An 11,694-nucleotide genomic window follows, 5' to 3' on the forward strand; every position below is an offset into this window, starting at 1 on the left:
CCATCCCCAACCCCCCAGGGGCTGGGAGAGCAGGGAAACTGGGCATCTGGGGACCCGTGAATGGTCAGGAAAGAGGGGACAGGTGGCAGACACCTCTAGGATATGTGGGTCCAGATACTGACATACATGCTCTCGTGTGCACATGCGCAGGTGTGCCCATCACAGTTCCAGTCCCTCAACACGGAAATGCCTCCAGCATCCTATGCTCAGCAGTGCCCAAATTGAGGGTCTGGGGTGGGAGGGGCAGACCCTGGCCGTGACCCCCTCCCCCATTATCTTGGGCCCCTGACATCCAGGGGAACTTCTTCAACCTTGGCACAGAGCTTCTGCTCCACTGCCCTTGGGGGGTTGGGGCCCTGGTGGGGGAAGGGGCTGAGGCTGGTACCCCTTCCCCAGTGTCCTCAGCCCCACTGAGGCCCTGCCCGGCCCGTTCCAGACCGCGGGACAGTGCAGAAGGTCATCGTGTTGCCCAAGGATGACCAGGAGATGGAGGAGCTAATGCTGGAGGAGGTGGAGGTCTTCAAGGTGGGTATGACACCCAGAACTGTTCGTCTCACCCTGGCCCTCCTTGGTATCAGCTTCTGACTTCAGACTTCAGACCTCTAGGTCAGGGCAAGGAGGGCGTCCCCAGGGCCCCAAACTAATCCCTATCTTTTTTCAGGACCCAGCACCTGTTAAGACCATGACCATCTCTTCCAAGAGGGTGAGTTTTGGTGAGGTGGGCTGGGGGTAGGGACAGAGCCTGTTCTCCCTTGGGGTCCTGCCCTTGGCATAGGGATGGGGAAACTGAGGCATGGAACGTGATGGGGGCTGGCTGTGGGAAGGCAACTGACAAGCCCCTCCCCCTGCTCTCAGCAACAACTGTACGTGGCCTCAGCTGTGGGTGTCACACACCTGAGCCTGCACCGCTGCCAGGCATATGGGGCTGCCTGTGCCGACTGCTGCCTCGCCCGGGACCCCTACTGTGCCTGGGATGGCCAGGCCTGTTCCCGCTACACAGCGTCTTCCAAGAGGTGTGGACCCCCAGGCCCTTGGAATTTTAGCCACCGGACCCAGGGCCCTGTCCTGGGGGTTTGGTGGTGGATATATTACCCTAGGGGAGTTTATGGATGGGATTCCTGCCTGGAGTCTTGGGGGTACAGGGGCCTGGGGGGGGTGGCAAACTTGCTTGAGAATACTTGCTGAGGCGCTATCCTCATCTAGGCGGAGCCGCCGGCAGGATGTCCGGCATGGGAACCCCATCAGGCAGTGTCGCGGGTTCAACTCCAACGGTGAGTGTGCTGTGACTCACCACTGGGCACTCCTCACAGTGTAGAACCCTGTGAGGCCCATGGAGCTGCTCCCAGGGAAGGATTCTCACGTGGTCCATGGGCGTAAGGGGGCTTGGGATTTTAGAGATGGGATGTCCCTAGCCACTCCCTCAAGAAGTGGGTGCCTGATAGTGCAGCCCTGTCTTTATACAGGGTGGATGTCCCTGTATATGCCCCTTGGCACCTACCTCTGGCCACCCTACAGTCTGCCCAGAGGCAATGCTGCTTTCATGCAGAGCCCCCTTGTTCCACAGCCAACAAGAATACCGTGGAGTCCGTGCAGTACGGTGTGGCTGGGAGTGCAGCCTTCCTCGAATGCCAGCCTCGCTCGCCCCAGGCCACAGTTAAGTGGCTGTTCCAGCGAGATCCCAGTGACCGGCGCCGTGAGGTGATTTCTTGTACCCCACAGCCCCCACCACAGATGTGGGAGTCCCCTGTGCGGTAGAAATTCCCTGTGGGTGAAATGTGATATAGGAGCCGACCTGGAGCAGCCCCCATTCTAAGAAAGCCCTTCCAAGTTCCCTTCCCTATGTGGGAATCATTCAGGTGAATCTAGTTATATGGAAACTCTGGGATTTCCGCATTATATGGAAACCGCTTAATGCCTATTTACATGAAAATTCCATGTGTGTGCTCCATTGGAGGTATACCTCATTATATGGAAATGTCATGTGGTTGAACTCTAGTATATGGGAATTCTGTGGGGTAGCCCTCATTTTATGGAAATGCCTTCTATGCATCTCTCCTTACGTGGAAATTCTATATGGATACGCCAGTTCCCATTAAAAAGAAATTCTTTGTGATTGCTCCAAAATTCTCTTGTTGTACAGAAATCCCCTTATGATCCTGAAATGGAAATGTGTGTGGATGCCTATTCAGATGTTATGTGGAAAACTACTGTGGGATTTTCTTGGTATATGGAAATTCCACATGAGAGCCCCTCCATGGAATGGGCACAGAAGGGGTCTGCTCTGGGAGCTGGCTAGGCAGCCGAGTGGTCACACAACCCCTGAGCCCCCATTCCCTGCCCCTGCAGATTCGTGCGGAGGACCGCTTCCTGCGCACAGAGCAGGGCTTGCTGCTTCGCGCCCTGCAGCTCAGTGACCGCGGCCTCTACTCCTGCACTGCCACCGAGAACAACTTCAAGCATGTCGTCACACGGGTACAGCTGCACGTCCTGGGTCGGGATGCCGTCCATGCTGCCCTCTTCCCACCGCCAGCTGTGAGCGCCCCACCACTGCCAGGCGCCGGCCCCCCAACACCCCCTTACCAGGAGCTGGCCCAACTGCTGGCCCAGCCGGAAGTGGGCCTCATCCACCAGTACTGCCAGGGCTACTGGCGCCATGTGCCCCCAAGCCCCAGGGAGGCCCCGGGGGCACCCAGGCCTCCTGAACCCCAGGACCAGAAAAAGCCCCGGAACCGCCGTCACCACCCTCCAGACACATGAGGCCAGCTGTCTGAGCCCTGAAATGGGCCAGCCTAGGCCTTGTCCCTTTTAATATAAAAGATATATATATATATATAGATATATATATATATATAAAATATCTATATTCTATACACACCCTGCCCCTGCAAAGACAGTATTTATTGGTGGGTTGTATATAGCCTGCCTCAGCGGCAGCACCGTCCAAAACTTAGACCCATGCTGGTCAGAGACGGCAGGAAACAGAGCCCACTTAACCAGGCCCAGCCAGTTGGCAGGGCCAGGCCAGGACCACACAGTCCCCAGACTCAGCTGGGAGTCTACATGCTCAACAGCCATCGCCGGGATCTACAGGACACAAGGAGGGAGCAAGCTCTACCCGGACAGGGAACAGACTGCACACCTTTGCCAGTGTGTGCTATCAGCCTGTGCCACTGGCATAGACGTGGATTCGAGGACTGCTTTGGAGACTGGGAGCGGGGGTGGGGGGCTCAGATGCACTCAGAGAAGGGAAGAAGGGGCCGACACAGGAGGCCGGCCCCTGCCTGGGAGGGGGCACTCAGTCAAGGCCAGCCCCTTCCCGGGTATTTATTCTCTATTTATTGGGGACAGGAGCAGAGGAGCCCTGCCTGGGTGGGGTGCACTTCCAGCCCCTCCTTCCCTCCCTGCCTGACCACTCTACCTCCTCTTCCCTTTTTCTGGGCCACTGTGACTTGGGGGCTGGGAGAATAGCAAAGGGGCAGGTTCAGGTAGGGTCAAGGGGAGAGGGGGCTATGGTGGAGGCCTGGGGCCTTCAGGGGCTCCCCAGGGCTCCCTTCTGCCCACCACTTCAGATGATGGGTGTAAATAGCTCTGGGGGGCTTCGGGGTAGGTGGGTAGGGGCTCCTGGTGGCCCTTGGCTGCCCAGGCCACAGCCGGCCTTGCGTTCCATCTTGCTAATAAACACTGGCTCTGGGACTGGACTTTGGCTTTTCTCCTTGGCAGGGGAGGGAGGATGGGGGTTCAGCCCATGCCCAGATCCTGTCCTTCCTGCCCCCCTTTATGTGGTCTGACCATCATTCCCACACCTCTCTTGCAAGCTCAGCTTCCATTCGTTTGTTCACAGGTTTGACTGTTTGTTCAACACTGCTTTCTTACCTGCCTTTGAGGTGGGCTTTGTGCCAGGCTCTAAGGGCTAAGAATTGGCAAGACAAAGCCACAGCCCTCACAGTCTGGCTGCCCCTGCCCTGAGAATTGACAAAATTCCCATCCTTCCTGCTTCCTTCCAGCCAGCTCTCAGCAGAGGGCCTGGCATGAGCAAATGTCCAGAGGTGGTGAAGACCAGGACAGGTGGGGTGCCTCTGGAGAGGAGGAAGTGGGGCCGGGGGCCCTGGGCCAAATTGAATGAGTCAAGACCTGGCCGAGGAAGCTAAGAGCTGGGAAGGCCCATGGGTCCAGCAGGGCTTACAGCCATACCTGGCAGGCAAGGGGAGCCAGGTGGGGACTGGGAGGCAGCGAATGGCCCCACTTTAAATAAACCCAATAGGCAGAAACCAGATTTGTGCTGGTTCAACAAACCTGGGCTCCTGCACTGCCCCAAATCCCTGCCAGAGCCCACTTACAATGTGGCGGGTAGGGGATGGGTAGAAGCTGGAAGCTGAAAATGGCACAGATAATCGGTTGTTCCTGGACAGACCCCACCCACCCACCCCATAGAGTAGATGTGAAGCCATCAGCCTCTGGTAGGAGCCAGTATCCATTTCCCACATGTTTAGGGACAGTCTCTAACACTCAGGATCTGAGGCCCTGGCACCCCCTCGTGGTCTCTTGGGTCTGCAGCAGAGTTGAGTACTGAAAGGCAGCTAGGTGTCCCAGAGGAGTCCAGCCAGGAGGGTCAGGGTCTCTGGAGGGAGCCTTGAGAGCCCAGGGTTTGGGTCTTTATATAGGAGGTGGGAAATCTCCAGAGCCTGGGAACTCAACACGTTAGGCTCAGTTGAACCTCTTCCACCTAGCAGTACTTCTTGTGCCATCTGAACCTGAATACAGAATCTAGGCCCCCTAAGCTGAGGCTGGCATGCCCTACAGATGCCCTTAGGCAAATCCTAGAACACACACAAGGAACAGATCAGGAGAAGGATGGGAGATGAGTTCCACTCCTCCTTGCCCCTGGGAGCACCAGACCTGCTCTGGGACTAGCAGACATGTGACAACAGGCCTGCAAAACATTCTCTGGAAGAGCCCGGCCATCTCTGCAAGTCAGGGATCTTGTTGCGGTCAGATACACATGTACACATAGGCACAGGCACATGCAAGTATGCACACATACACATGTAGAAATGCACATGCGCACAGGCACGTGCTTACATAAGCACAGGCAAAAATAGGCATGTGCATGCTAATGCATGCACTGCTCATGTACAAGCATCCATACATCCATACACAAATACACAAATGCACATGTTAATCCACATAAGCACAGCAAGGTACACATAGAAGCACATGTGCACATAAGGAAAAACAAATAAAACCATGCCTACACACATGCACACGTGTACAAAGGCATGCGTAGGCACACATGTACTCAATGGCACAAACAGGCACATGTGTACACACAAGTATACATACGGACAAATGTGTCATGTCATTGCTTTGGTTGATGCCAGCAAAGGATAGCCGCACACACACCCAGGCACACACAGTGGACATGTACGCCCCCACCCCAAGTCTGTTGGAATCATGAAGTTATGTAGAGGCCCTGCCCAGGTGAGATCCAGCCCTCAGTACCAGGCAAATGCAATTCCCTGCTTTCCTTCTTGACTCTCTGCAGAGCATGGAACCCTGGTCTGGAGTCACCCAGCCCTTCTCAACCACTTCCTTCTATGTGACCGTCTGAGCCTCTACTTCGTCATCAGTAAAATGGGGCTGATGATGTAGGTACCCATTCACCTGGGACCATGTGAGCTTACAAAATAAGGAGCAGCACTGAGTCCAGGGCTGGGCAGGGGCAGGTGCTCCATGCTTGCTTCTCCCTCTACTCCCTGTTGCCAGCCCCACCCCAACTGTCCCCACCCTAGGGACTCAAGGTCCTATTCTCCCCTTCTAAGCTTGCACCCTATGGAACACAACTCCCTGCTCTGGCTCACGGGCTGGACTGTCCCCAGGATCTCTCTTAGAGGGTTGGGGCAGGAAGAGAGGGGTGCAGAGTCAGCAGTTGAGAGATTGGGGCCATGCCACCCTGATTAGAAGGGCTGGGGGCTGAGCTGGATTCACCTGTCCTTGTCTCTCATTGGCTCTTGGGAACCCCTGGCCCCTAAATCCCACTAAGCAGCCCCACCAGGGCCTGCACAGGTCTGTGGGGGGGCCAGTTGATTGCCAGTCTTGGGGCCAGAAGGGTGTCTGCGGAGGCCTGAGGCTGGCCTGAGCCTGGCTCTGGGGATCCCTTCCATCTAGAGGAACCAACTTAACCACCCTGTTCACCCGCTGCCGGGACCATGGGGGCTGGGGCCAGCGCCGAGGAGAAGCACTCAAGGGAGCTGGAAAAGAAGCTAAAAGAAGATGCCGAGAAGGATGCTCGAACCGTGAAACTGCTGCTTCTGGGTACGGGTGTGGGCCCAGGTGGGGCCACTGCCACCAGGTCAGAGGCCTGGGGGGTCAGCAGATAGCCCTTCTGTGAAATAGGGGTGACTTGGGAAGCAGAATGACCTTGAGACAGGTCAGGAAACAGAATGGGAGCCCTGGCCAGGCAAGGCTGGGTCTAATAGGTGATACCCCAACTCCCCAAGGCTGGGTATCCCTTGGAACCCCTCTCCAGAGGGCCCTCCCTCAGCTCCCTCCCCTCTGGAGAAGTCCTGTTAGGCAGGCATCAGAAACCAGGGGCTTTCTTGGGAGCACCGAAATAGGGCTGCTCGCTTGGGAAGACAGTAACAGTCCACCTGGGAGTGGGCATCCCCTAGGACTGCCCAAGTCCACAGACAATGGTCCTCAGATTCCAGAGCTTTGTTGTTGGCAGACCTAAAGAGGGTGCAGAGGTACTAAGGCCCAGTGAAGAATAGATAAAATCATGTCCATGGTTTCATGGATAGTGAGGAGAGGTGGGGAGACGCGGTGCCTCCAGGCCACTACCTCCTCACATGTGGAAGAAGGAGCTGCTTTGAAAAGGCAGTGTACGTTCCACCCAGGCTCTCCAGGGTCCTGTCAGGCAGCTGGATGTGGGCAAAAGGACCAGGCCAGAGCACCCTAGGGAAGACATAAAGGCTAAGCCAGAAATCTCATTAACTGTGCCCAAAGCCCTGGCGAGAGCAGGCTCAGAGGGGCTGTCATCTCTGTCTTCTCCCCCACTCAAAAGCGCTAATTCTCTCTGAGCCTCTGAGACACTCCCCTCCCCACACCAGGTGAAAAGCAGGGGTTGACCTGGCTCAAATAATCCCCTGCATACAGTACCAGAACTCTCCACAAAGTGGCGCTCCAGGTTTTCTTTATTTTGGTCTCAGACTCCTCAAGAAAGTGAATACCAGGGGTCTTGGAGGTTTCAACGCACAACTGAGGTCTTTGCCTCCGTCTGTCACTCCTGACATTTACAAATGTTTTTCCTCAAAGGTGTCAGGACCTTACTTTGGGGGGTGGGGGAGAAACAGGTAGAACTGGGGGGGGGGGTGTTGGACTGGTGCCTTGAGTATGTCTGGTCCCACCTTCTGCCCTTGGATGCCAGGGGAGTGATGTGGGGAGGTGTGGCCAGTGCAGCTCTGAGGCGGGGCTTCCCTTCCAGGTGCTGGTGAGTCCGGGAAGAGCACCATTGTCAAGCAGATGAAGTGAGTGCCCTTGCCCTTTCTGAGGCCTCTGGGGGTGGGCGTGTCCACGGGGCCTGTCCTTTCCCACCAATCCACCTGGCCCTGACTTGGCTTGCCCTGGCCATAGGATTATCCACCAGGATGGGTACTCTCTGGAAGAGTGCCTCGAGTTCATTGCCATCATCTACGGCAACACACTGCAGTCCATCCTCGCCATCGTGCGTGCCATGACCACGCTCAACATCCAGTATGGAGACTCTGCGCGCCAGGTGTGCAGGGAGACTGGCTGAGCGGGGCCTCCGGGGGCTCAAGACTGGGCTCAAGTCCACGGTCATCTCCAACCACTTCCACCCTGCCCTCAGGACGACGCCCGGAAGCTGATGCACATGGCGGACACCATCGAGGAGGGCATGATGCCCAAGGAGATGTCAGACATCATCCAGCGGCTGTGGAAGGACTCGGGTATCCAGGCCTGTTTCGAACGCGCCTCTGAGTACCAGCTCAACGACTCGGCGGGCTAGTGAGAGCGCAGGCGGGGCTCTGGGGGTGCGGGCAGGGCCCTGCCACACCCCTTCACCCAACCCACCCACCCTCCGCGGTCTCCTGCAGCTACCTCTCCGACCTGGAGCGCCTGGTAACCCCGGGCTACGTGCCCACTGAGCAGGACGTGCTGCGCTCGCGTGTCAAGACCACGGGTATCATTGAGACTCAGTTCTCCTTCAAGGACCTCCACTTCCGGTACGACCCGGCGAGCCCTCACCCTTGCTCTCGCTCTAGGGGTCTGGCCCCGAGTGCAGCGCCCCGAGGCCCCGACAGGTCCCGGAGACCCCATCCCTACGAGAGCCCCTGTTCCTTCTATGATGCCCTGCCCGCAGAAAGTCTCGGGCCCTCCACATGCCAGTCCCATCCGAATGCCGCCCAGTCAGCATAAGGAGGCCAGGGGATGCCTGTGGGCGCGTTCAGGGGGCTCGATGCGCACGGGTTCAGGTCCCAATTGTCCCATAGGATGTTCGATGTGGGCGGGCAGCGCTCTGAGCGCAAGAAATGGATCCATTGCTTCGAGGGTGTAACCTGTATCATCTTCATCGCGGCACTGAGCGCCTACGACATGGTGCTGGTGGAGGACGACGAAGTGGTGAGTGCCAAGCAAGGCCTGAGACAGAAAGCCAGAGACGGTGCTGCAGGAGCGGGGAGCGTCTGAGAGGGGACATTCGTTCCAGAACAGTCTGAATGAGGACTCAAGACAGCTAGCAGCCCCGCTGAGGGGGGCAGTGGAGGGGAGGTGACTTGGAGCTGTCTGAGCTGGATGGCTCCGGGTGTCCCGGAGCCTGTGGGCCGCGGCCGCGCAGGGCAGCTGCCTGTGCCCCACTACCGGTGCCCGACAGCTTCTGCCCTCCTCAGAACCGCATGCACGAGAGCCTGCACCTGTTCAACAGCATCTGCAATCACCGCTATTTCGCTACCACGTCCATTGTGCTCTTCCTCAACAAGAAAGACGTTTTCTCAGAGAAGATAAAAAAGGCGCATCTCAGCATCTGCTTCCCTGATTACGACGGTGAGAGCCGCACCCCCTCGCCTGGCCGCCAGGCAGCGCCCCAACCCCATGATGTGGGCCTGAGCTTCTGCCGTCGCAGGAAGGACTGCGGACATGGAGTGAGCACATTCCCCTTCCCTTCCAGGGCCCAACACGTACGAGGACGCGGGCAACTACATCAAGGTGCAGTTCCTGGAGCTCAACATGCGACGCGACGTGAAGGAGATCTATTCCCACATGACTTGCGCTACCGACACACAGAACGTCAAGTTTGTCTTCGATGCTGTCACCGATATCATCATCAAGGAGAACCTCAAAGATTGCGGCCTCTTTTGAGGTGGGTTCCTGGCGGTCTGGGATGCTCCCCTGTCTTGCCCCTTGGTCTCAATACCTTATTACACGGCCTCCCCAGCTCCTCACCCCACCTCACTACAACAGGTCCCACTGCAGGCCATCAGGTCCTGCCCCATCTCTCCAGACCCATTCCACTGCCTGCTTCTGGCCCCCAATTCCCAGGCCCCATCCTGGCCCCTCAGGTTCCACCCCACTGCCCACAGCCCGTGACCCTGGTGCATAAGTTCCACCCACCTAATCTCTTTTGACCTGACCCCAATCCCCCAGGGGTCACTGCTTACAAGCCCACCTCCACAGTGCCTCTCAGCCTAAGACCAATTATTTTGGAGCTCTGGGATGTTGACTGGCATCCTTTTTCTGTTCACAGGTGCTTGAACTCACGTGTGTCCCTGACACCCTGTAGCCCTAGCCACCTCGTAGCCCTAGCACACAAGAGCCTCTCAGCCCCCCAGGACTCCTGGGCCCCAGCGTGAGGCCCCACCAGCCACGCCACAGACCCAAAGCCCTGAGCCCCACCAGCCTTGAGGCCCCAGCCCTCCCCCGTGGTTCCCAGGTCTCCCAGAGCCAGGTACCCCCAACCCGACTGCTGTCCTTCACGGCCTGGCTGTGCTGGCCTCCAGGACCCACCCCAGCCAGCCCCAGCTAGGAGCAGGCAGGACTTGGGGCAGCTAGAGCTCACAGTGACTCAGCATGCCCAACTGACCAATCTCCTACAGGTCTCTCCGCAGGGGGCCCATGACTCACCTGGTGGGTCTGGGCTCGGCAAACAGCCCTCCCTCCCAGTTTCCTGAAGAGCAGGGTGGGCAGGCAGAGATCCCTCCTCCAAGCAGGCCTGCTGCTGACCATCAGCCCATTCCAGCCTTACCACCTCCATGTGACAAATCTGACACCTGTCTCTACCCGGTGGCCAGTGACTGTCCCTCTCAGTAGCTTCATGAGTCCAAAGTCCAAGTCAGTCTGGCCTGTGCAGCTCCTGCATAGATGAATTAATGAGTGGAGGCAGGCCTGGGAGACCATGGGCACCAGGAAGAGACTCAAGCTGTACCCTTCCCCATACAGCAGGCTCAGAGTAACCCCTAGACCCTCCACCCACAGGCTCTGCCCCCTCCGTCCTTGTCCTTGGACACCAGATCCATGTCCTACCTCACCACCACCCCGCCCACAGTACTCTAGGCCAGCCGGCCAAGGGGACGGTGTTTTGAGGGAGGGTACTGTTGACACCAGCTGTGGCCAATGGTCAAATTGTCCTGAGGGGTGGCTGGGGGCAGAGTCCGGCTCCTATCGATCAGCCCCAGGCTGGGACATGACTGAGGCCCAGGTTGGGCCCAAGAGGGGTCTACCTCAGGTGGGGTCATAAGTAAACCCAGGTAACCCTCTTGTCCCTCTCACCCTTTCCATTCAGGGCCCATTTGCTGGCAGGAAAAACTGAGGGCCATGCCTGAATTTTGTTAGGGACAAAGGCCCAAGTCCCTATATCCCTGCCCCCTACTTCCTCATCAAGCCTCGAGTCCTTGCTGATGCCTGTGGGCCAGGACCTATGCTGCAGTGGGGGGTGGGGGGTTTCTGTCTCGCAAGACCAGAGCACGATCCACACTCCCCTCAGATAGATGCACAGACTCAGCAATAAACCTTTGCATCAGGCCCCAGCTGTCCTTTCTTGTGGGGAAGGGAAGAGCATTAATTATCACGAGTTACGGGCACTTATTAAGTGTCCAGTGTTGGGCTGGACATGAATGGGAAGATCATCCCTTCCAGGGAGAAGCACCTGGCCGGACGTGGCAGGAGCACTCTTGGGGGCATGGGACTAACCTGTGCCTCTTGAGAGGGGCTGAAGGAAAAAGGAGCCCTGGGAAATGTTCACAGGAACATTCTTGGATCAAGAAGTTCTGGGGTAGAAGCTTATTCTGGCAGGGAGAGTAGGGTGTATAAGGCCCAGAAAGAGGGGCTTGGGGGCCATAGTTCAATAGGGCAGGAATAGGCAAAGGGGACACGGGGTGGGGAGACAATAGGCAGGTGCCAAGTGCCAGCCTGAGGGCCTAGGCTTCCTCCAGAAGATGATGGGTCTTGGAAGCCCTTGAAGCTAGGACATAATAGCAGGGCTGGGATTGGGGTGAGGCAAAAGAGGCACTCACCTTTGGGTGCAAAATTTAAGGTGGTGCCAAAAAGTTCAGTGATCAAGATAAGTAATATTTTGATGCAATATGTTTTAAATTCAAAATCACAACAAAAAAAAAACCCTCATGATAAACAAAATATCAAAATTTTAAATAAAGACAAGACTCAAGAGACCTCTGCCGAGCCATA

General features: G+C 57.0%; 2 protein-coding genes across 4 annotated transcripts in view; both read left to right on the forward strand.

Annotated features, from left to right (window-relative positions):
- SEMA3F (semaphorin 3F) overlaps positions 1-3,698 on the forward strand; it is a 29,243-nt gene extending 25,545 nt beyond the window's left edge. For both annotated transcript variants that reach the window (XM_042979000.1, XM_042979001.1), the window contains 6 exons: positions 437-525; positions 662-703; positions 856-1,013; positions 1,204-1,271; positions 1,565-1,698; positions 2,347-3,698. In XM_042979000.1, coding sequence (XP_042834934.1) covers positions 437-525; positions 662-703; positions 856-1,013; positions 1,204-1,271; positions 1,565-1,698; positions 2,347-2,757 — 902 coding nt within the window. In that variant the 3' untranslated portion in view covers positions 2,758-3,698. The remainder of the gene's footprint in view (positions 1-436; positions 526-661; positions 704-855; positions 1,014-1,203; positions 1,272-1,564; positions 1,699-2,346) is intronic.
- Positions 3,699-5,360: 1,662 nt separating this feature from the next.
- On the forward strand, positions 5,361-11,014 carry GNAT1 (G protein subunit alpha transducin 1). 2 transcript variants are annotated; one of them, XM_042977346.1, is made up of 10 exons: positions 5,361-5,645; positions 6,166-6,312; positions 7,481-7,523; positions 7,630-7,771; positions 7,865-8,022; positions 8,112-8,240; positions 8,508-8,637; positions 8,904-9,057; positions 9,182-9,373; positions 9,758-11,014. In XM_042977346.1, exons 2-9 carry the CDS (start codon positions 6,207-6,209, stop codon positions 9,370-9,372), a joined length of 1,053 nt encoding a protein of 350 aa, XP_042833280.1. In that variant the 5' UTR covers positions 5,361-5,645; positions 6,166-6,206; the 3' UTR covers position 9,373; positions 9,758-11,014. The 2 variants fall into 2 exon arrangements, with proteins under 2 accessions (XP_042833280.1, XP_007088616.2); XM_007088554.3 differs by lacking the exon at positions 5,361-5,645 and having other exon boundaries at positions 6,126-6,312.
- Positions 11,015-11,694: the final 680 nt, after the last annotated feature.

Source organism: Panthera tigris, chromosome A2 (assembly GCF_018350195.1).
Source record: "Panthera tigris isolate Pti1 chromosome A2, P.tigris_Pti1_mat1.1, whole genome shotgun sequence".
NCBI classification, from domain to species: Eukaryota; Metazoa; Chordata; class Mammalia; order Carnivora; family Felidae; genus Panthera; species Panthera tigris.